General features: G+C 39.0%; 2 protein-coding genes across 8 annotated transcripts; both read left to right on the top strand.

Annotated features, from left to right (window-relative positions):
• The first annotated feature begins 299 nt into the window (after positions 1-299).
• etf1b (eukaryotic translation termination factor 1b) lies at positions 300-8,068 on the top strand. 4 transcript variants are annotated; one of them, XM_039675340.2, is made up of 11 exons: positions 300-505; positions 838-943; positions 2,461-2,636; positions 2,873-3,012; positions 3,095-3,233; positions 3,317-3,507; positions 3,591-3,720; positions 3,861-4,031; positions 4,125-4,189; positions 6,426-6,573; positions 6,655-8,068. In XM_039675340.2, exons 2-11 carry the CDS (start codon positions 858-860, stop codon positions 6,735-6,737), a joined length of 1,329 nt encoding a protein of 442 aa, XP_039531274.1. In that variant the 5' UTR covers positions 300-505; positions 838-857; the 3' UTR covers positions 6,738-8,068. The 4 variants fall into 4 exon arrangements, with proteins under 4 accessions (XP_039531274.1, XP_039531273.1, XP_088982449.1 ...); XM_039675339.2 differs by having other exon boundaries at positions 304-505; positions 835-943; XM_089126323.1 differs by lacking the exon at positions 300-505 and adding an exon at positions 2,219-2,323 and having other exon boundaries at positions 835-943.
• A 419-nt stretch (positions 8,069-8,487) lies between these two features.
• On the top strand, positions 8,488-20,813 carry LOC120481604 (F-box and WD repeat domain-containing 11-B). Of its 4 annotated transcripts, none has more exons than XM_039675334.2 (13): positions 8,488-8,645; positions 11,255-11,314; positions 12,846-13,086; positions 13,614-13,800; positions 14,029-14,119; positions 14,460-14,597; positions 15,769-15,887; positions 16,028-16,277; positions 17,364-17,482; positions 17,774-17,884; positions 18,528-18,606; positions 19,724-19,888; positions 19,967-20,813. In XM_039675334.2, the coding sequence occupies exons 1-12, from the start codon at positions 8,607-8,609 to the stop codon at positions 19,883-19,885; spliced, it is 1,596 nt and encodes a 531-aa protein (XP_039531268.1). In that variant the 5' UTR covers positions 8,488-8,606; the 3' UTR covers positions 19,886-19,888; positions 19,967-20,813. The 4 variants fall into 4 exon arrangements, with proteins under 4 accessions (XP_039531268.1, XP_088982446.1, XP_039531269.1 ...); XM_089126320.1 differs by having other exon boundaries at positions 11,255-11,319; positions 12,872-13,086; XM_039675335.2 differs by lacking the exon at positions 8,488-8,645 and adding an exon at positions 8,912-9,021.
• Positions 20,814-24,126: the final 3,313 nt, after the last annotated feature.

Here is a 24,126-nt window from a genome sequence, read left to right as displayed (position 1 = left end):
GGTGCATTACAGTAGCATAATAAAGAAGGGGAAAAGTAAGATAAGCGAAATAACGCAAAACGATGCAAAAACAACATATCAAGGTGCTGCGCTTCTCAAAAGGCATCGTGATACTACTGGTGCCAAATTATGTCTTTTTACGATGCATTTGAGAAACGCAGCCCTGCCCTGTCCAGGACGTTTTCGTACGTATCACCCCCAGACACCACCTCAAAGGCTCGCCGAGTTCTGACTCAAAAGTCATTGTTCCACCCTTTTTGTTTGACAGCAAAACCCTCCAATAACCCACCTCCAACTACACCCCCACGCGTGGCGTTTTCAGGAAGTGATACTAAATGGAATTTCTGCCTTTCCCCACGTGAGCCTCCATCGAAGCACCACGCGCAGCAAGACTAAACCGGCTGCTAACGATAAGTATATCACGTCACTGGGAAACAGCGGCGAGCGAGTTCTGGACCACAAAATACCTGCCGTACGGACGCGGCGGAGCAGATCTTTCGAGTCTGTGAGTACGCTGCAATAATATCAGTTAACGAAAGCGCTTTGACTATTTTAATCACGTGTTGAAGATAAAATATTGCAAAAGGGTGGTTTTGCACGAGCCGCGCGTGGCAGCAGGGATGTTTTCGGGCGCGAGAGGCCCGCGCGAAAGGCTGCGTTAGCACATCCAACTTGAGTCGCTCTTTTCTCTTCCACCCACAACAAGCCTTCTTTTAATCAAGTAACAATTCTGTCCGGTCCATTCAGGTTTCCGTAGTGAATGATCCGCCTTTAAAATCTCTGACAATTCAAGCACTTCGCGCTAGCAAGCTAAAGTTGGATTCTCTTTTTCAGCAGGTCCAGACAGCGCGAGGAAGATGGCGGACGACCCCAGCGCAGCGGACAGGAACGTGGAAATTTGGAAGATTAAGAAGTTGATCAAAAGCCTTGAGGCAGCCAGGGGGTGAGATTTGCTCTGTCAGATCCTGTATATTTGTATACAGGTGTCGAATGACAAATAATAACACCTCTAGTGTGCGATTTGATTCGTTCTTTGGGGGAGGACCACATGCTAACCAGCTTGCTAACAGCTGTTGTACAGAGAAGCATGATGGACGTAGAACGGGACCGTTCTTAGTACAACTCTTTATTTCCAAAATATTGTGTTTTTGGATAAAGAGCGGGAAATGTAACAAATGTGGTGTCGTTTGAAATGTCAAGTACCTTCGGGTGGACGCTTTAAACGGGCTGGTGGAGGTGACGTGTGTTTGATGGGAGAGACTGCTAACGTTAAATATCTTGTTTTTTTGTGAGAAGATTAGTATTTTTTTTGAATGTCAGATCATTACGGTTCGATAACATCGTTGTTATTGTAGTTTTAGTGTACTATAGCTATTCAACCAGTCGCCTTGAGGATGTATGCATATTGTTTCATCGTTTTTACAACAATGATAGTCAATGTTTTACATAATGACATCCTCGGATATCTTCTCTTTTTTCAAGTTATGAACTACCCATTTAATGTTGACTCAAATATACTAAATATACCTTGGCAAATATTCTCAGTTTAGTTGTCAAGTTAGCATGATGCTTATTCAGTAACTTAGTGTTCAAGGGAACAGTTAAAGGGTTAGTTCACCCAAAAATGAAAATTATGTCATTAACGACTCGGACTCATGTTGTTCCAAGCCTGTAAGACCTCCGTTCATCTTCGGAACACAGTTTAAGATATTTTAGATTTAGTCTGAGAGTTTTCTGTCCCTCCATTGAAAATGTATGTATGATATACTGTCCTTGTCCAGAAAGGAAATACAGACATAATCAAAGTAGTCCATGTGACATCAGTGGGTTAATTAGAATATTTTGAAGCATCAAAAATACATTTGGTCCAAAAATAACAAAAACTATGACTTTATTAGACATTGTATTCTCTTCCGATTCTGTCCGCAGTGACGCTGCTGACGTGTGTCTTACGTTACCAGCGCCACTGCGGACTTAACTGGAATAGAATACAATGTTTAATAAAGTCGTATTTTTTGTTATTTTTGGACCAAAATGTATTTCCGATGCTTCAAAACATTTAAGGCACATAATGTTACAGAAGAGTTCTAGTTTAAATGCCGTTCTTTTGAACTTTCTATTCAAATAATCCTGAAAAAAAATGTATTGTTTCCACAAAAATATGCAGCACAATTGTTTTCAGCATTGATGATAATAATAAGAAATGTTTCTTCAGCAGCAATCACCATATTAGAATGATTTCTGAAGGATCATGTGACTGAGGACTGGAATAATGATGCTGAAAATTCAGCTTTGCCATCACAGGAATAAATTACATTTATAAGTATATTCACATAATAAATTCACTTATTTTAATATTTCACAATATGATCATATAAACAAATCTTACTGACCCCAAACTTTTGAACAGTACTATGTTCATGAAAAGGTCTCAGACTGTTCTATTCTCTTTTTCCTCAGAAATGGCACCAGTATGATATCCCTCATCATTCCACCCAAGGATCAGATTTCACGTGTTGCTAAGATGTTGGCCGATGAGTTCGGCACGGCTTCGAACATCAAGAGCAGAGTCAACAGACTGTCTGTTCTAGGAGCCATTACCTCCGTACAGCAGAGACTCAAACTCTACAACAAAGGTAAGTATGTGAGATTAGTTTAATCTAAGAGCTATTTAACTTCTCAGATGATGGAATTTCATTATACTTGGTTTGTTTAACTTATCCAAACTGGTTCTGTTCAAATATTAAACTGGCAGTTGATAAACATTTGCTGTGTTTGTGTGGGTATGATAGAGAGTGGCGCCTGATTGAATCTTTTCATTAGGTGTGGTCTCTCCTGATCCCCTCACACGAGTCTGCTGTTTATCTTGCAGTGCCTCCTAATGGCCTGGTGGTGTATTGTGGCACCATTGTGACTGAGGAAGGCAAAGAGAAGAAAGTAAACATTGATTTTGAGCCCTTTAAACCAATCAACACATCCTTGTATTTATGTGACAACAAGTTCCACACTGAGGTAAATTATCTATCTGTCTATTTATCTAACTATCTATCCTTATATCCTATCTATCTTAACTATTGTAATTTTTTGTTCTCAGGCTCTAACAGCTCTGCTGTCAGACGACAGCAAGTTTGGTTTCATTGTGATTGATGGTAGCGGTGCCCTGTTTGGGACTTTACAAGGCAACACAAGAGAGGTGCTGCACAAATTTACCGTGGACCTGCCCAAAAAACATGGTAAACATGTCTTCAAATCACTGTGACTCTTGCTCTTTATAAGATTTTGAATGCACCAACTTGTTTCCTTTAACCTTCTTTAGGTAGAGGAGGACAGTCCGCTCTTCGATTTGCACGTTTGAGGATGGAGAAGAGACATAACTATGTGCGTAAGGTAGCGGAGACTGCTGTGCAACTCTTCGTGTCCAATGACAAGGTCAACGTGGCAGGACTGGTTCTTGCCGGGTCAGCAGACTTCAAGACTGAGCTCAGCCAGTCAGACATGTTTGATCCAGTATGTTCTCTTAGCATCAAATGATTTGCAAACTTAATTCAGAGTTTTTGGTTCTTTTCTGACTTTGGTTCTTCTACACGTAGAGGTTACAAGCAAAGGTTCTCAAGCTGGTTGACATATCATATGGAGGAGAAAACGGTTTCAACCAGGCCATTGAGCTCTCAGCGGAAGTGCTCTCCAATGTCAAGTTCATCCAAGAAAAGAAACTAATAGGTAGTTAATCAAAGAAGCATTTACAGGCTTGATAAAGGTTATAGACATTCTGGGAACATTTTTTTGTGGACTAAAACACTGGGCTTTCAGTAGATTTTATGTTTTTTTTCTTGTGTAGTGACTTGTGTCTCTGATTTCAGGACGATATTTTGATGAGATCAGTCAGGACACAGGGAAGTATTGTTTTGGAGTTGAAGACACGCTCAAAGCGCTGGAAATGGGAGCGGTGGAGATTCTTATAGTTTACGAGAACCTGGACACTATGCGTTACGTCCTGCGTTGTCATGGAGAAAATACTACACCAGAAAATGGTATGCACTCTTGTATGTGCAATTGCACAATATTTGCTAAATATAAAATTATTCCTTGCTCGGATTAATTTCATTGTTTTTTTTTTATATCAGATGAAAAGACACTCTATCTGACACCAGAACAAGAGAAGGACAAGTCTCATTTCACTGACAAAGAGGTATGTAAAACTGTCAAAAAAAAAAATTCAGATTATTCATTGTATGTTATTCAGCAGATTTTCTTATTTATTTTAAAAGAGTAGTGCAGATGCTCCAATGTCTGGAACTCTTTCCCCTGAATGACTTTTGAGTTTAAGGGCCATACTCACGCAAACACTGATGATCTCATGGCCTGAAATGAGACCAGCAGCCTTTGAGCTAAAACCCTTTATCTTTAAGGTTTTATCCACCAATTAGTACCAAGCTCATTGCAGCTCTGTTTTGATTTATCTGGATTATGCATTGCAGATCCTAAAGTCTGAGACTACATTGAATACATTGCCCTTTGTGCAAAGGAAAGTTTCTATGGATGTTAAAGTTGACTGTAATTGACTGTTTATCAGCTCTGGCCAATATTAGACAATGCAGCGCAAGCTCGGTGGCACGACACCGTTACTACACAGTGCTGGGAGATCCAGTGAGGAGAAAATGTTTGTTATAAACCAAATATCTAACAGAGCTGATGTGGAAACCAAGAGCAACATTGTGCCATGAACGAACAAATTATGGCTCAAATTATGCAAATTAAGGCTTTTCAATCAACAACATTCACCATGGATTTAATGTAGTAACACTAACTGTAACCATAGTATTGTAGCAGAAATAATCGAATGTGTTTTACATTATCCCTCTCAGGCTTCGTACAACCTTTTGAGAGTGAAATTCAAGCCATTTTTAATGGCTTTCAAGTGCTTTACACTTTTTCCAACAATCAAAATAATCTATTTTTTTTTTTTTTTTTAAAACTAAAAGTTTAAAGATGATAGATGGAGAACTAACACTTCATTCACTTTAAAGTGTTAGTGTATTTTACACTTAAAGCCCTGTTTTAAGATCGTTTCTGATGAAATAGAACGGTTAAGATTGAAATTTGGACAAATTCTACTGTCCCGAGAATTTTAGGTTTCTGTGTTAGCACCCCCACCTCCACAATGCCTATGTGCACTGGAACTATCATTCATTAAACACATTAAACTTTAGTTTACAAAGATGTGAAACTCACCGAGTGGTCTGGAGTGTTCACTGATATACTCGGACAAACAATCGCTGCAAAATATGCTTTCCAAAAGGTTTTATCATAGTTTTTGTACTAAGTCAAGTAAATGGAGTCGGACAAATCTGTATTACATAGATTGTGTTTAACACACACAAGAGTGATTAGTAGTACAACACACAGAGTTATAGAAATTCTACTTAATTAAAAAAAAAAAAAACTGCGCTCGGATCGGTATTGGTTGATGCTCAGAATTTTTGGGATCGGATCTATTCTGAAAAAGATGGTATCCGTACATCCCAATGTTACATTTACTATGTTCATTTGCTATTGCTAAGAAAATTAACATCTCTAATATGGGAGAATCAGCGCCCGCTAGCCATGCGAAAGACTCTAAGCACCAGGCAGTACTATCACTCGCTTACTTTTGTCACACCTGTGCGTCCTGAAATGTTTCGCGGTGTTGGTGAATTATAAAAAAAAAAAAATGAAAATTGAAAACTTCCGCACAGGACTTCACGATGAGCGGACTCTTTCAGAAATACATAGTCATGGAAATGTGCCGAAATGTCATGGAAAAGTATTGGTTAAAATGTGTATGAACCCTGTGGGGCAACGGGGCTGGCAACGTTCTGTACGCCATGAGAATATCGCGATACATACTGTGGGTGGTGAATCGTGGTATTTCACAGCACATTTGAGTTTAAGCAAGAGTTTTTTTTTTGTGCTTCAAACAGGTTCGGTTGAGCTTCTGTTGCTCGCTGATCAATGTTTATATATGAATAAAAGCCTATTACCCCAACTACCCTGCTCAATGCATATGGATTAGTTTTATTATCTCTTTATGAAAGGTTTGAAGCTTTAATTTCAGTTGCTTAACTGTCTATGGAGGGACAGAAAGCTGTCAGATTTCTTCAAACAGATCTTCATTTGTGTTCAAAAGATAAACGGGAGTCTTACTGGTTTGGAGCAACACTAGAAATTAAATGACAGTTTTCCATTTTTGTGTGAACGAACCCTTTGGTCGTTTATGTCTTAAGTATATGTTAAACAGCTGAGAAATGTAACTTGTATTAGTGTTGGATTCATGCATTCACCACTTGCACACTTGGCTGTACTGATCACTTATCCCTTTCGCGTTGCACTATAACCAATGTGTGCGCCAATGTATAATGTTAACTGGTACTATGTGTTTGTTTTAGACGGGTCAGGAGCATGAGCTGATCGAAAGCATGCCACTGCTTGAGTGGTTCGCCAATAACTACAAGAAGTTTGGGGCCACGCTGGAAATAGTTACAGACAAAAGTCAGGAGGGCTCACAGTTTGTGAAAGGATTCGGGGGCATCGGTGGTAAGTACTCCACAGATTTTGAAATGTTAGGAAATGGAAAAATATTGTTTTATCAATACAATTTCTCTCCCCTCCCCCCAGGAATCTTGAGGTACCGGGTGGATTTCCAAGGAATGGAGTACCAGGGAGAGGATGATGAGTTCTTTGATTTAGATGACTACTAGGTAGTCGGGACTGACATAATTCAAATATAAGATCCCTCCCCCCCCACCTACCCCGCAAACAGCAGGGGAGCGAAGGAGAAGGAATCAGCAGGAGGGAGATTAAGAATTTGAGATGGTGGCGGATGGTCTGCGCGTCCCTGGCTTTAGAATACAGTGACTCCATCTCTGGACTGGAAGAGGTGGAGTTTCTCATCTCCACTAATTAGCAGGTTATCGCAACATCATGGCCCGTCTGCCTGTCCTGCCTCAGCTCTTCACAAAACACTCTAGGCTTTCAGATCTACTTTTTCTTCCCTTCCAGTCTCACTCCTTTCTTCCTTTTGCCTCTCCTTTTATAATGGCATCTGCTGCTGTTGTATTTTATTCAAATGTATTATATTTTCTCTTATTCAGTGTATGAAGAAAGCAGTAGCAAACTATTAGACCAGTGCTGCTTACCCAGCCACCTCAAGCCCATTGCTAGGCCTGCGTTTTAATTTCCTGGTTAGTCCAGACTTGATTTGTTGCCTTGTTTCTGCTGTAAACCAGTGGTGGTGGTGCACTCTGAGCCAGCGGTACACCCCGCTCCGCCCATCGCATTGTGCCCACGTTGAGGCGTGTCTTGCTCTCAAATGGACCATTTTAGTAACTGGACCCATCCCTCCATGAAGACCGAGAACCGTCTTTTACAGTGCATTTCCCTCGCTTGTTTTCCTCAGCCCCCAGGAGATGCTACTTCTCGAAATAAACTATATGAGTGCCTGAATTTTGCAGTTTGTGAGATATGAGCACAGTGTACCAGCATCTGGACCATAACTTCAGCCTCCTGCTGTTTCTGAACAAAAAATCTTAGCTCGAGCCTTCAGCACTCATTGGTATACAACGGCTTTACCGGCAGAACACATGCATGGGAATGTCCTTTCGGACCGATTATGGGGTGGGGGGGGTTACTGTTTTAACTGTGATGTGTGAAAGTATACGTCAGTTTGGCTGTTTCCTTCCCTTTTAGAAGACCTGCCACAAACTACAAGCCTCTAATTTCTTTCCATTTTGTCCAGTCATATTTTATCAGCAGATTGTTTTTTTGTTTTTGTTTTTTAGAAAAAAGACATAGAAAGTGATATTTTGGACCTTTAACAATTATGGCATGGTTGGTGTTCTGAAGCCTACTAAAACGAACAGATAACCCAATAATGAAAAAGGAGAGAAATATCCAAATTACGGGCCCAAAATATTTTAGCAAATATTATGTTGTATATTTTCGCATTTTCTTTGATCCGTCACTATTTTGTATAAATCATTTGTTACATCTGGACACAGACATTAAACGTTCTCATTGTTTGCAAATTGCACTTATAGCTTGTTTATTTTGTAAAGCTATTGTATCTTAATAGATTCTAGAGCTGTAGTTTGATAAGTTTGAAAAGATTAGTTTGCCTGCTGAATTAATACATGCAGGTTGAAGAAGTCGATTAATTAAAAAAAATGTTACATCTACTTGATGCTTCTGGCATAGTTGGCACCAGCATACAATCAGCTATGTTTTTAATGTGTGAATCATTGGGGATAACCCCATTCTTTACCCTAGTACCAGATGGCAGCCAATAGCTGTACATTTTACAAAACGGACAAAACCCTTTTTGTCAATCGGCGACCAACCACGAATGTTGTTAGATTATGGTCATGACGTAGTCCGTCTGTACCCGCTTTGTACCTTAGCAGCAGGAATTATCCAATCACAACGCGGACAACGCCCATTTGGTCAGCTTTGGTTATTTGACAGCCAATCGCAGAGTTTGAATCAAGTATTCTATCTCCGCCTCCTTTTTGTGACGTGTTTGTGTCGCAGGGCGGGGTTTCCATTTTCACTGCGAGTTTCGGGGAACAAACATGGAGCCGGAGATGGAGGACAAAACCTTAGAGCTTATGGTGAGTAATCGGTTGTGCTTCGAGAAAGATTTTCGGGTATTTTTTAAAGACTTTCGCGTTTATACGTTCATATTACCGGTTACAAGCACAGCCTGATCGAACACAACCAGCTTGTGGAGTGGGTAGGGATCGGTTGAGTTGAGGGGGAAGGAGGGGTGAGGAGCGATAGAGAAATGGCTGGCTCGGCTGACAGGGAGGGCCCTGCTATGTATCGCTGTCTCACTTGGTGGTTTTGACGTCTATCCCCCTTCTTTTCCCTTTTATAGAAAAGCTGATACGTTAGTAGACAAGACCAGCAGATGTTATTGGTGGTGCTTGAGGATAATTGTTGAGCTAGTGGCGGATGTGGAGGGAGAGAAGCTGCCGCGGCATCGCGGTGAGTCCGAAGCTCGTCGACTTTAGCCGGTGACTTGAGCTTCACTGCGGTGCCTCTGCGCCACTCACTCCAGTCTAAAATCTGATCGTACAGACGAGTTGTGGTTCATATGCAGTCTCAGAATCCTTCACTATGTTTTAAAGTTTTCAAAATCCACCACTTCTCTCGGACTAAAACGTCTCATTTACGTGACACGACATATTTTAACTGGAGTTAAAGCTGCGTAATAGGAAGTAACCGCTCGTGCTGTCAATTGCAAATAACAATTCTGAGCCAAACGACGAAGAAATATAAATTACAAATATTGTAACTTTTATAAGAATCATGATTTAATGGTAATGAATCGGTGTGTTTTAGTAACCACGCATCTTTTTAGGGAAATACAAATCTTCATTGTTGATGTGAAGGAAGTAGTAATGGCAAGCGGCTAGGTGGCTAACCGCATCAAACCATTAGCCTACGACAACTAATTTCGATATTTTCTTATTAAACTCACTGATTTTTGTTTCAGACTTTTATGAATGTAAGCTTTATACGACTCACAATAAAAATAAACCTAATCCATTTAGTTTAACATCACATTTGATATGATTTACCGTTACGTCTGTCTGTAGTCTCAATCAATTTTAATAATTAAAACATGTCTGTTAATCTAAAACATTTTTTAGTGCCTTTGAGTGTATTGACATTTAAATATGCCATTTCATTAATTAGGAAGTCTCTGACCCAACATCTTGCCAATACAATATCGTTATAGAATCAGTTTTACAGATTAGATTTGCTTCTTGTTTCTATGGATACACTCTAATGGTAGGAGTGAATGCTCTTGAGTTTGTCCACTTTGTATTGTGAAGCTTGAGAAAGATGATTTTTGCGTGAAGATAACAAGCCACGTGCATTTGTGTATAGACAGCAGGGGACTCATAATGAAACAAAGTCATGCAAATGTCAAAAACACAAAATACTAAGAAGAACCATAAAATGTCTAGACAAACTAATTCAATATCTTTATTAAACTAATAGAACAACACTTGTGTCTAGCTTTGATATCAGCTTTGAGTATGGATTAAAGCAGGTGCTGAGTCGTGGATCTTAAGGGCATCATCTCTGTTTGGGATGTAAGCATATCCTTGTGGTGGCCTTGGCTAGGGGACAGCTGTTGACACGATACCCAAACGCCTACACACCCTGCCCCATCCTACATCTTAACAGCATGCTGATGGAGAATCTGTCCAATTATTCAGCACACAGAGATCGTAGGCTGGTGCTCAGTCCTTTCATCTGCTTTCCAACAAACAATGCGATGGAATTATGAATGCATGCGAGCAGATGATGAAAGGGTGATGTTTAGTGTCGCTGTCAAGCGAAAACCTTGTCTCCAATAACTGCTTTTCAGGAAATAGGAAAAAAAAACTCTACTCCGTCAAAGTTGATAATGTCTTTATATGGTCAGACACTTGCATATGTCATTATATTATTAACATTTACCAAAATCAAGCTCAATTGAGTTACAAGGTTTTTGACTGGAGAATTTCTGACATGTTTTGTCTGTCATTAGAACGCCAACAAGTGCATCACATTTTGTGTTCATCAGCTATAAAGTTTACTGTAGCTGTGTGGGCGGCTGAGTGCTCATTTTCTTTCTGTCTTTTGGCCGAAATTTCATATTATGAAAGATGAAGTGCTATGCACTGGCTTTTTAAGACCATATTGGCTATGACTTGATGAAAAATGCTAGACTTAAGACACTCTTCTCCACTTATTTATACATGCACATACATGTGTAATATGTGTTTCTTGAGTAAATAAAATGTTACTTTTTAATAGAACCATTACTTTATTTACCTTTTCATTGCAAACAAGCAGAGACTGTCCAAAAACTGTGTGCCGCACTTCATTCGCGATAGAGGTGGGTGGAATTATTATGTTTTAAAGACAGTTTGAGGATCCAGTGTAGTTACAAGTTTCAGTCACAAGCTCTTTTTAATAATTTTAACTGGGTTAAAATGTGCACACCCCACATACAGATGTAAAGGGTGACCAAAAGATATGATTTCTGAAAAAAAAAAAAAAAAAAGACAATATGGAGATACAAGGTTTCCGCCCGACAGCGACAATAGGTCTGGTATAGGAGTGGTTCCAATTTATATTGTGATCCTCTTTTTGCATTTTTGGTTCAATTTGATGTAAAGATGACATTGTGAAAGAATGGTTTTTTTTTTTTCTTCTGCAGAACACCTCTGTCATGGACTCGCAGACTGCAGACCGCTCCCCAAAGATTACAATTTTTAAGGTGAGGTGGATGAGCCGTACCTCCATGTTTGTCAAAGCCAGTAAAAATAATAATCAGGTACTACAATAAGGACCAGTTGAGTAGCCTCTCCCTGGACTATGAAGGATTTTCCATATTGAAGTACTGTTGACTTAGGGTTTTGTTGTAGGGCACTGCCTAATCTGTGTCTGGAAAACCTCTGTGTCCATTTCCGCATGCCTTTATTGCATCCGTGTTTAGGATCAATGTGTCCTCTCTTACATTTTTGAGATGTTCTGGGTAGTAACAAAATGATGACATTTATAGTACCGTAATGTTTTAGTAAGAAATCTCTTATCACCAAGGCTTTTTTATTAGATTTTAAAAATTATTTGATTTTAAAATAACTTTTTTGGATCTATATTAAGATACAATTTATTTCTGGCAAAGCATCCGTGGTGAATATAAGTAATATTTTTTGAAAAAAATCTTATTGACCCCAAACTTTCGAACATTGATTCAAGTCACACTTCAGTACAAACTGTCTGAATTTGATATTTAAACAAGTGGCATCTGCAAACATATAATGCTAGACCTTTTTCTCACTCAACTTCGCTTATCTGAGACATTTGTGTTATTTTAGTGGATGTGTGAGATCAGTTCTCCTGAAGCTCACACAGATGATCACACATTTGACTACCAGAAAATGAAAGTGTCCAGAATCTTTTATATATATTTTTCCAACAAAGAATCAAACATCTTTTTGTGAAATGTTTAAGTTTGTTGTGCTTTTTTGTGTTCTAATGCCTCATTTCCACCAAGCGGTACTGTACGATTTGGGACCGGAAACCCTGATCTAGTTTGCGTACTGTTTGGTGGAAGCTAGGCATAAATGTTGTTTTTGATTAAAAGCAGGAGAATTTATACTTAACTATCACTATATCTTAAGTCAGTGACTATGCAGCTCTTGCGTTTTTTAACCCCAAGTGTTGTGCTGGTGTTACACCCCATGTGAAAAAACATTTGTAATCAAATTACTAAACAACCACTGAATGGAATAACACCGAATATGTATCATTTTAAAGCTTAGAAACTAGAACTTGTTAATGCATGTAACCATTTTGATCAGATCTTGCGAGTGCTAACTTATCCCTAAACCGCGCTGTGCCGCCGGCGGCCGCCACTTAGCAACAAAACAATTAATAATCATGTTTTTTTTTTAAAAACTACTGGCTTGACTCAAAATAGGGATCATTTGAAAGCTTAGTCTCAACTTCACAATGCATGTAGCCAATTTGATTAACTCCTAAGTAGTACAGTGACTAAACTTTAGCAAGTTTTTGTACGTAAATGAGTCTTTACGTTGTCATTCCAAAAAAAAAAAAAAAAAAAAATCCTCAAATGCCTTCAGGGCTTAAAGGGTTAATAGTTTAACACTTTTCTGAGTAAATGCATCTGCCTTGAAATACTGTGATAGTTTTCATTCTCCCTTTGCCCAATCCATTCCAATACAGATTTGTTTTGGTCTCATCTAACATCTATTTATTTGTTTTTCCTTGTACGATTCTCCCAGCCTATCTTTATCTGTCCTCAGGTGAGTAATGGACCTTTGACGGGCTCTAGGAAGCGGCCATCGGAAGGAAATTACGAGAAGGAGAAGGACGTGTGTATCCAGCTCTTTGATCAGTGGTCTGAAGCGGACCAGGTGGAGTTTGTGGAACACCTGATCTCACGCATGTGCCATTACCAACACGGCCACATAAACTCCTACCTCAAACCCATGCTCCAAAGGGACTTCATTACGGCACTGCCAGGTATTACAGTGTGAAAGTCCGTTTTTTTTCTATGAGGATCTATGCATTCAATTTAGCCTTAAGATTAAAGATTTGTAAAAGCCTGTTTTAGTATATCTCTAATATATATCAAACTTTAATTTCAAGTTAATCATTTAACACTTGTTCCTGGTATTATTGTACACAATTCAACAGTGCATGTTATTCTAAGATTAAAACTTCATGTTCATATTTATTTATTAATATTTAAGAAATTAATACTTTTTTCAGCAAGACATTTATAATTTTGCAACAAAAATAAATTTCAATTAAATACTATTGACTAAATAATTTAATCTTGCATCATCTTTACACCTTTTTTACTTTTGATTATCCTGCTTCTTTTAGAAAATGCATCAGATTTTAAAAGTCAAATGTATTGTGACAATTTTTTTTTTATGTAGAACACAAATATTCTTTGACCGGTGTTCTTAAATATTATTTATCCTGCTTTTATAGCTTTTAAGTCTTGCATCCTTTAAAAAAAAATCTTTCTTTTTGTGTTCCAGCTCAGGGTCTGGATCATATAGCGGAGAATATCTTGTCCTTCCTGGACGCACGCTCGCTTTGTTCGGCCGAGCTGGTGTGTAAGGAGTGGCAGCGTGTCATTTCTGAAGGCATGTTGTGGAAGAAGCTGATCGAGAGGATGGTTCGGACAGACCCGCTGTGGAAAGGCCTTTCAGAGAGACACCAGTGGTGAGCCAAGTCATGGTGCTGATATGACTGTTTACATCACTCAAAGCCCCTCAATTATACATGAGGTTGAACAACCACCTCGTCATTATCTGTCAGTGGTGTAATTCACCACCAGACATGCTAGGAACCTCCATTTAGACTGTCTTGTACATCAAATTTGGCCTTGAATTATAAAGGGGCTTGTTTGTGTCAGTTTATCAGGGATGTTTATTGCTGTTTGATTCACAGGGAAAAATACCTGTTCAAGAACCGCACAACAGAAGTTCCTCCGAACTCATACTACCGTTCTCTTTATCCGAAAATCATTCAGGACATCGAGGTGGGCAAATCAATCATTGTTTCTGTCTGTCTTTTATGGGTGTAATATGAGATTAGCTCTCGTCTGCTCATGCCAGAAACGAGCCAATGTTTTTTTTTTAAGGAAAGGGAGGCAGTAACTCAGCATTTGTTTGTTCATTTGAAGCAAGCAGGAACAGTGATTTTAACCTCAGGGGTGGGCGGCAGGCCTCATGCAACCTAGCTCTGTCTTTTTCATAGTAATCAGATTGTGCAGCCATCAGCTATTTAAATATTACTTTTTCAAATGGTCTGCTTTTTTATTTTGTCAATGTGTTATCATTTTGATCAAATGGAGTAAAATAATTACTTGCTGTTCCCAGACCATCGAGGCGAACTGGAGGTGTGGCCGACATAACTTGCAAAGGATCCAGTGTAGGTCGGAGAACAGCAAAGGTGTTTACTGCCTCCAGTATGACGATGAAAAGATCATCAGCGGTCTACGAGATAACTCCATCAAGGTGACCATGCTCTGCCTGTGTATTTCTCGTGAACCTCGTGTGGGTATACTGTAGTCATCACTGGTAAAAACCACAGTCTGACTGCATCCTTCCTTACGCAGGTGCCATTTAAAAATGCTAACCACTTTTGACCTCAAGCGTGTTCTAGTGAATTATGCTGATGTTTAATCACTTTTTGCAAATGCACAATTTTGTGATAGTTTGCTGTACTGATGTTACTCGAACCAAAGGGGTTCAAGATGTCTGCATTTAGATGGAGGATGCTTTTAAAACTCTTAAAACAGAAACATCACTCGAGTTTTAGATTTACACAATTAAAACTCTCCCCTTATATATTATACTAAAACTAGTGAGTGTATTGAAACCAGTGAGATGATTGAAGTGACAAGAATGACTAATTACAGTAGTCCGCATTTGAAGTAGATCAAAACCTTTCAAAGTTATATGTGAATTTTGAACAGTACCCGTTCTTGTTTTTAGTCAACGTTTGATGTAGATCAAAAAAGTTAAAAGTTTGCCTCTGCTTATTGGTCTCTCTTTTTTCTTGTTCTTGAAATTCAGCTTGTGTATCTCAAGGGATGTGTCTCTTCAGTTGATCAAAAGTGCCAGTAATGACATTTATTTTAGAAAAGATTAATATTTCAAATATATGCTGTTTTTATATTTTTTTTTTATCCCAGTTCAAAAATACACTATTCAACATTGAAAATAAGAAATGTTTCTTGAACATCAAATCAGCATGTTAGAATTATTTCTTAAGGATAATGTGACACTGGAGAAATATGTCAATGTTCCTTAGACAACAGGTCCTTTTAAATTGTAATATTTCGCAGTATTATACTTGGTTTTATTTAAAAAAAAAATACAGCTTTGGCCCTTTTTGAGCATTAGCAATTTTTAAACATTAAAACATCTTCAAACTGTGTAACAGTAGTCTATTTTAACTCATATTTAATTAAATATATTAGATAAAAAAATCGAATTGATATTGGCCATAATATAAATAATTATTGGCTGACAACAACAAAATATCAATTAGCATTGCGTAATTATTGGCAAATTTAAATTACTGTCCAATAACGATTGCGTTCCTGCTAAAAGAAGTGTATTTTTGAGATGCTGAAATTCATAGTGTTTTACAAATGTGAAAAGATGTGGTATGTGTGTTCAGATATGGGATAAACAGACTCTGGAGTGTTTGAAGATCCTGACAGGGCACACAGGCTCTGTGCTGTGTCTGCAATACGATGAGAGAGTCATTGTTACCGGCTCCTCTGATTCCACCGTCAGGTCAGATTTCTATCCTTCTCTAGCTTTCTATAACTCCTCTGTTCATTTCTCCATCCCCCCTCCTCCATCACTCCATGTCTGTTCAGCTGGAATGAGTAAGGGACTGATAAAAATTGGCGCTGCCTTCTCTTTTTACCCAGAGTTTGGGATGTGAACTCGGGGGAGGTTTTGAACACTCTGATCCATCACAACGAGGCCGTGCTCCACCTGCGATTTTGTAACGGGTTGATGGTCACCTGCTCGAAGGATCGCTCCATCGCCGTGTGGGACATGGCCTCTCCCACAGACATCAGTCTCCGCCGAGTCCTCGTCGGTCACAGGGCGGCCGTCAATGTGGTCGACTTTGACGACAAGTACATTGTCTCTGCCTCTGGTGATCGGACCATAAAGGTCAGTGCTCTTCTCTCTGACTGACTTATCAGCTGTCAATCAAACCACGAATCAATGCTCTTAGAGTTGTATCCAAATATATCTGCACCCAGTACATGTCACATTGGGGTATTTATTTATTTATACAGATTTCTGTATTTTATGGCCTGAAAAGTATGACCGTGAAATGGTTTTTGGGTGGGGGTGGATTGTGTGCTGGTTAGGGCTGTCAAAATGGCTCAAACTAAATTTGAATTTTATACTTGCCGTTTAAATTGAAATATTAGTAATTAGCATTCAAGTTCGAGATCTTTGCTTGTCTCCGTGCCACAAGAGGGTGCTATGAGCAAAATATTAATGCTTTGCATTGAACTGTTTATTCAAGGAACTTAAGTAACATGGCTGTTTGTAGTGCGTAAAATGTAAACTATCTGGTTCTGAAGTGCCACTGTCCTGCAGAGTTTAGCTCAAACTCTGTGTTTGGTTCGATTTGGAACTAAACTCTGCAGGGAAATGGTCCTCCATTTTTCCGCCAAAATAAGTTCAATGGTTTAGTGCTGCATTGGACCAGACTAAATTTGTCGTGCGGCTAGGCTTGGACTATGCAGGTGTCCCCTGGATCTGTCCAATGCCAGAAATACCCAGCAGAGGGCAGCAGTGTAATGGCTTCTCAATTCTCTGTAGACTGGAGAAGCGCTACAGTCCGCTGCTCTTGCCCAGAGCCCTCGTCAGCACTCGTATTCTTCAGCCGCTCTCTCCTAGATGCTGGAATCTGGGCAATCGGGATTCCAGGAACAGACAGCCCTGAGCCAGCACACCCATCGCTCTGGGAGGGGTGCCAAGTCATTCTGCAGCCCCCACCCTCTGAAAACATTCCCCAAATAATGAGGCAGGGCAGTATGGGCTGGTGTGTGGGGTTTCTAGGGGTGTTTTCACATGTGCGCGCACACACAAACTTTCCTGAGTTTGAATGTTCTGGTGCTTTATTAAATGCGCTAATGGAATATTCTAAAGGAAAAATGTTACTGGTTAGAAAATATACAAACAAGGTTTAAACAGTACACATTTAGATCATAGTTTTAAAGTGTTTGATGTAATGTTTTGCAGGTGTGGAGTACAAGCACTTGCGAGTTTGTTCGGACACTAAACGGTCATAAGCGAGGAATCGCCTGCCTACAATACAGAGACAGACTCGTGGTCAGTGGCTCCTCAGACAACACCATCAGGTCTGTGCCAATAAATTGAGTTTACATATAAACATCATTGGGTAAATCTCAAAAATATATCCAGGTCACATTTCACCCTAGGACAATTAAAGTGATTTTTTTTTCTTTAACCAAAAAATCTTAAGGGTTTTGATGTTAAACTTTATTTTCTTAATACTGAATATAACACAATTCTTCTTTTCCTTGTTGGTATAGTTCTTTTTTGGGATATAATGTGACCTGGGTTCACCCAGTTAGTGTTACTTGCATTTGATTTATTTTCTCTTGAAATATGTTAATCTCTTTCTCCAGGCTGTGGGATATTGAGTGTGGAGCCTGTTTGCGGGTTTTGGAAGGGCATGAGGAGCTTGTTCGCTGTATTCGTTTTGATAACAAGCGGATTGTGAGTGGAGCGTATGACGGGTATGCCCTAATCTGATTTATTCAAAGTTGAAAGGAGTTTTATTGCATTGCATTGCAGTGCATTGAAGAATAACAAAATGTGGAAAAATGTTTGCATTTGTTTGCTAACAGCCAAAAAAGACTGAGAGGAAGTTTCTGTAAAGTTAATTTAAAAAAAAAAAACAGCATTTCAAAATTTGTTGCATTGGAGATTGGAGATTTAACACTTGATAAATTAAGATGCTTTTACTAAAATGCACTTGTCTAGAGGATTAACTTTGGGCAGTATTAATGATTCCTTTCTTTTTTTTTTTTTTTTTTTTTTGTCTGGATTATGGCTGGTTTATTGCTGGCCTTAATGTGAATAATCTCTTTATTCTCACATCTTTAATTGCGGAATTGTATTTGTATGCTCTCTGTGCTCCAGTCATTAATCTGATACTTGAGCAGTACACTATACCCACACAGCCGAGGGAGCAGTCACTTTTAATCCTAGAAAGCCCACAATTGAATCACGGATTATCTGTAGATTATGTGTGAAATGCGGCTGTGGAGCTGCTTTACAAGAGAAGAATGAGAGAGGGATATTTTAACCAATGTATTGTGGTTTATGATGGTAATATTTTTGTCCATTATCTAATGTGCGTTTAATGTGTGTGTGCAGTAAAATTAAAGTATGGGACCTACAAGCTGCTCTCGACCCACGAGCCCCAGCCAGCACTCTGTGTCTACGTACACTAGTGGTAAGTTCCCAACCCCTCATAGCCCCGCCACCTGACACAGAAAACACTTCAGAACATACATGGGCTCAATTCATTCTCTAAATAAAATAACATTAGAGGTCAGCAAGTTATTAATATTATATTTTAATTAGTATTCAGCATTGTTTTTTCTCTTCATCAGAGAATCCTGAATTATCATTATTTTTTTTATTTTATTTTTTTCCTTTCCATAGAATTGAAAACGTAATTTAAAGGATTAGTTCACCCAAAAATGAAAATTGTCATTAATGACTCACCCTCATGTTGTCTGTCCCTCAATTTAAAATGCATGTACGATATACTGTCCTTGTCCAGAAAGGTTAGAAAAACATCAAAGTCTAGTCCATGTGACATCGGTGGGTTAGTTAGAATGTTTTGAAGCATCAAAAATACATTTTGGTCCAAAAATTCATTGACTTACTTATAAAATACTACTTATAAATTACTTGTATTGTAGTAACATCATGACTGGATGAACATAATGTAAGCGAGTCTCAACTAAACTCCACAGACTTCATTGAACAGATGAATCGCAACAGATAAGGAGTGCAGTGATTCTGACTAAAATATACATTTTGCTAAATTATTGTTGGACTTAAATTTGCCATGTATAGAATTTTAAACCTACAAGTGTTTTTTTTTTTTTTTTATGATGGCAGTAACTGTAAAGTGACTATTGTAATGAGGTAATTAGATTTGTCTACATTTGATTAAGATCACATGAGTCAATTTGTGTTCCTCTTAGCAATTTATTCTGTGCTTTTCTTATCATTTTTAGTGTAATAAAATCAGAAAAAAAAAATATATATATATATATATAATTTTTTTTTTTTTTAAATGAAGATGAATGTAAAAAATGCAGAGATGTATAACCCTAAATTGTCATTCAGCCAAAAATAAAGAGATGATATTGGCCATATCACCCAGCCCTATGCCTACCCGTTCTACTCGGTGTTACTGATTCCTAACAATCTCTGATCTGTCACGGAGCCCTGTCATGTATAGTTAATCCGCATTTATAGCACCATATATGGTCTGATCTGCATCACGTCGATCCACAGCAGTGATGTCGCTTCAATAATAGTCTGTCTGCGTATAGGAACATTCTGGCCGAGTGTTCCGGCTCCAATTCGATGAGTTCCAGATCATCAGCAGCTCCCACGACGACACTATCCTTATCTGGGACTTCCTCAACGTGTCAACCAACGGGCAGACGGAAGGGCGATCGCCGTCCCGCACGTATACCTATATATCCAGATAGCAGGTAACGCATGTTTCGAATTCGTTTAAATTCAACACGCGGCAATTAAAACTAACTTGCATGCGTGTGATCTCTTGACAGGGAAGCTCTGGTGGCGTGCGGAGTGTGTGCGAGTGTGTGTGGGGACTGTTCGGGTGACCCAGTCTCCGTGGAAGTGTGCCAGGATCAAAGGTCGAGGAACGCCACCACCACCCCCCCTCCCCTTCACCCTCCTCTCTCCATCTGTCCGTTTTATTTCTCCCCCTCTTCGGTCATACTGAGGGCCGCCCCACAAAACACAAACTGCGTCAGTTCTCTTTCTCCCTCTCTGCGGAGGAGGAGGTGGAGAAACGGTGGAGAGAGCGATGCCATTAAGCAGAGAACCTGAGGGTGGGCGTGGAGCCCTCCTCTCACCCCCCGCCACTGCGTACAGGGTGACGGCTGCCCCAGCTCCGCCCCCTGGGCCCATGAACTCTGTATCTATCTTTTGTTTGTTTTGTTTTTGATTTAAAAAAGAAAAACTAAAGGGAGAAGGCAAGGTCTGAGTGCCTTCCTTCCCTCAGGACTGTTCTGCATGAATGAGCGAGCGATGGGACGTATAATGTGTGCTGGTCAACTCCTCGGTTTCTGATTTTTTTTTTTTTTTTTTTTTTAATGCTTTTCCTTTTTTTAAGTTGGGAAATTGACTTCATATTTTTTTTTTTCTTGTGAAATCGTATGAATAATTGTAGTTTTTGACTTCTTCTGATATGTCCTTCCATTTCTCGTTTTAGCGCTGTCCGTCTCGTTCCCCTTTTCATTGTCTGCTTGTCTAGGTTCTGAATGACCCATAACTGATCTGAATTTAGTTGTAAACCGAAAATGTCTTGTCTAAAATGGTGTTGTATATTGAAAAGATTTTTTTAAAGAAAAAAGCGTTATTAATAAGAATAAAGTACTTGACTGTGAAGGAGTGTTAAGAAGCTTGCACCAGCGCGTCGTGTTTTTAGTGTGCGTGTTCGGACGCATGATGATTCGCCCCTTCGAGATAAAGGCTTTCCAACAGGCCTGAATTTCAGTAACCTGCCGTGATGGCTGCCAAGACCTTCCAAAAGCGCAGGGCCGCTGTTCAAATATTTAAGTTTACCTCCTGCTCCGAATATGTGGAAATTGGCAGTACTGTCATTTTCGTCTTATGATCGCCGCCATGGCAACGGCCACAATACATCATTTCAGCGCTGTAACGATTTAAAAATGTTTGAGTGCAGGGCAATACTTTAGTCTTAAATCTCGAGTCGCTGTATTCCGTCCTGTACAAACTGCAGAATGGAATTCCTTTGGAATAAGGCATTAGTATGAATGATGGCAGGCCACTGTCAGTGTGAGACGCAAGGGTGGACGTGAGACAGATGGAGACATTATAAAGAGGGAGGATCAAAGTCATTCTGAATCTGCAGAGGGAGAGAGAGAGAGATGACTACTGCCCAATATGGGTGATCAGGAATGTAGCAGACGACTAGATTACAGACAAAACAGTCCTCGTGCTCACTATTGATGAAACTTCTGACTACTTAGTTCTGTTGTTCAGAGTTCAGCTTTCTTATGTCTCGTTAAACTAGCTCTTGAATATGAGATGGTTTGCAGTCTGTTTCTATGCAAATTTAGTGCGAGTTTCAGGGCTTTAGTTTATACTCTCTGCGTCCACCAGGTGGCAATAAAACAGTGTTGGGAGATGAAGTGAGTTTTGACCCCAAAATACAAGGTGTACTAAATGTGTCATGGAAAGATTACACCCGTTGATCAATGCATCCACAAAATAAATATTTTAATAACATGAATAGTATCAAAATATCTCAAGATTTCACCAGCCCCAAGTGGTTTAGGGACGGAGTAATTTGCAACAGTTACAGCAACGTTTTGCATTACAACACTTGCAGGGCTGGAAGCTCCGAGGTCAGTTTGAATAACTCTGATATATTTAACTATCTAGAGCGAAAATCAACTCCCGTTGTGGCCTGTAATGGATGTTATGTTTTGAAAAAAACAGGAGCATCAGTGTAGATCAGCGATTGGTCATTTGATTTGAAGATATATGATAATGGATGTCATATTCTTTTTAGTAGTCAATATTTAATTTGTCATTCTGTGCTGCTAATACACTACAGTTCAAAGGTTTGAGGGTCACACACATATTTATATAATTACACTTTCATTCTTCTATTAAGCATTGAATTGATCAAACGTGTCAAACCTTTTTAATGCTACAAAAGATTTCGGTAACACTTTACAATAAGGTTCATTATTTAACATTAGTTAATGTATTAACTAACATGAACTAACCATGAGCAATACATTTGTTACAGTATTTGTTAATCTTCGTTGATGTTAGTTAATGATAATAAAGCTGTTCATTGTTTGTTCATGTTAGTTCACAGCACATTAACTAATGTTAACAAGATTTTAATAAAGTATTAGTAAATATTGAAATTAACGTTTACAAAGATTAATAAATGTTGTATAAGTGCTGTTCATTATTAGTTCGTGCTAACTAATGTAGTTAACTAATGAACCTTATTGTAAAGTGTTACCAAGATTTCTATTGCAAATAAAAAGCTGTTCTTTTGAACTTTATCAAATAATCATGGAAAAAAAATCACAGGTTTCTTAAAATATTAAGCAGCACAGCTGTGTTTAACATTGATGTTAAGAAATGTTTCTCGAGCAGTAACTGCATATTAGAATTATTTCTGAAGGATCATGTGACACTGAATACTGGAGTAATGATGCTGTAAAGGCAGCTTTTCTTCACAGGATTACATTTTAAAATAAGAAATGAGTTGTAATAGTATTTTAATATTTTGTAATATCTTAAATTATAACAGAATTATAGTTTTTACTGTATTTTTCAAGGTCTGTATGCAATTTTGCGTTTTTCGTGCACAGACGACAATGTTGTCAAAACGATCCGCGAAAACGCTGTATTCATGCCAGGCCAGTTAGTTGGTAAATCGATGTTAATGTGTAAAGAAACACTACGTGCCTATTAATGGGAATGAAAGCGAAGCTGTGAGGGATAGACATACAGTGGGCTGTACTGTTATTTAAAGAGTAACTAAACACTTAACCAACTTTTTTTAGTTAATGATCTGTAAGAGATCATTGATTCGAGTAACTTTTTTGACATTTTTTTTTATAAAGTGTTCTATTTCTACAATATATGGTGTAAAAGCATCTTAGTGCTGCCCTCTTCAGGTTGAGCGGTGGCTACTGCAGTTGAATTTTCCTATTGGATGTTCCGCACTTCGTGACGTACGCAGGTTTCAGCTCACCACGCTCAGTCAGGCTCTGACCAGCCAGGGTTTAGTTACCCTTTAATGTGTTTTTTGGGTTGTTCAGCTGATGAAATATTGCAAAAATATCTCAGATAATCTTCAGTAGACAAAAAATCCTAGACAATATAAGCTGTAGAAAATCATAAGTGATCTAGGAGCTTTTTATAGTGGATGCCATTGAAAATGCGTTAGTTCTATCCCTCACAGCCTGGCTTTCATACCTATAATGTCTTTAGACTAAACACGTAATACAGATGCGCATGACGTCAGTTTTTACAAATTCGCTTCTTTGTAGTTTACACAGAGACGATAATGGTATAGTTTTCAGGCCGCCAGAATTACCGTGTAAATGAACGACGTAGTGTAAATGGCCCCTCAAACTTGACCCTAAACTTTTGAATTGTAGTGTATTTCGCTTTCTTTAAATGGCACTTTATTTCATTGGTTGCTGGTTCTTTCAACGCTGATGAATCTGAGTATCTGAGGCAAAACCAAAGAAGTTTTTTCCTGACTGTGATAGACTTTGGTTCTTGGTTACTCTTACAGGCCCAAGGCTAACATTTCGATGAGTACACAGCAGGTCCTTTAACTGTCCTTTTGGTCATGAGCATCCAAGTCGGGCAAGTCTCAGCTGATGCGTATCATGACGTGCACTTGTCAGCCATTGAGTGCTTTGCTCTTTCATGGTGGGACAAATCTAGCACTGGACATTAGAGGGGAATTCTTTGGCCTCTGAAGTGCTTGGTCCCCTTATTGACAGGGTTTAGTGACTGGACACTTGCCCAGGAGTCTTTGGTTATGTTTGCATGATTACACAGTGTTTAAGCAACCCCGTCCTTTGACTGTGACTGCGAAGAGGTCGGTCCTAAAGTATAACCTATTTGCGTTTCAAAGAAGAGCGTCTCTAGATCCTCTGTAGGAAGGGATCTTTGCGCACAAGTGTTTGTTGTG

This window comes from Pimephales promelas, chromosome 23 (genome assembly GCF_988280905.1).
Source record: "Pimephales promelas chromosome 23, fPimPro1.hap1.1, whole genome shotgun sequence".
NCBI lineage: Eukaryota > Metazoa > Chordata > Actinopteri > Cypriniformes > Leuciscidae > Pimephales > Pimephales promelas.
Note: the sequence above shows the minus strand (reverse complement) of the source record. Positions and strands in the feature narration are given on the sequence as shown.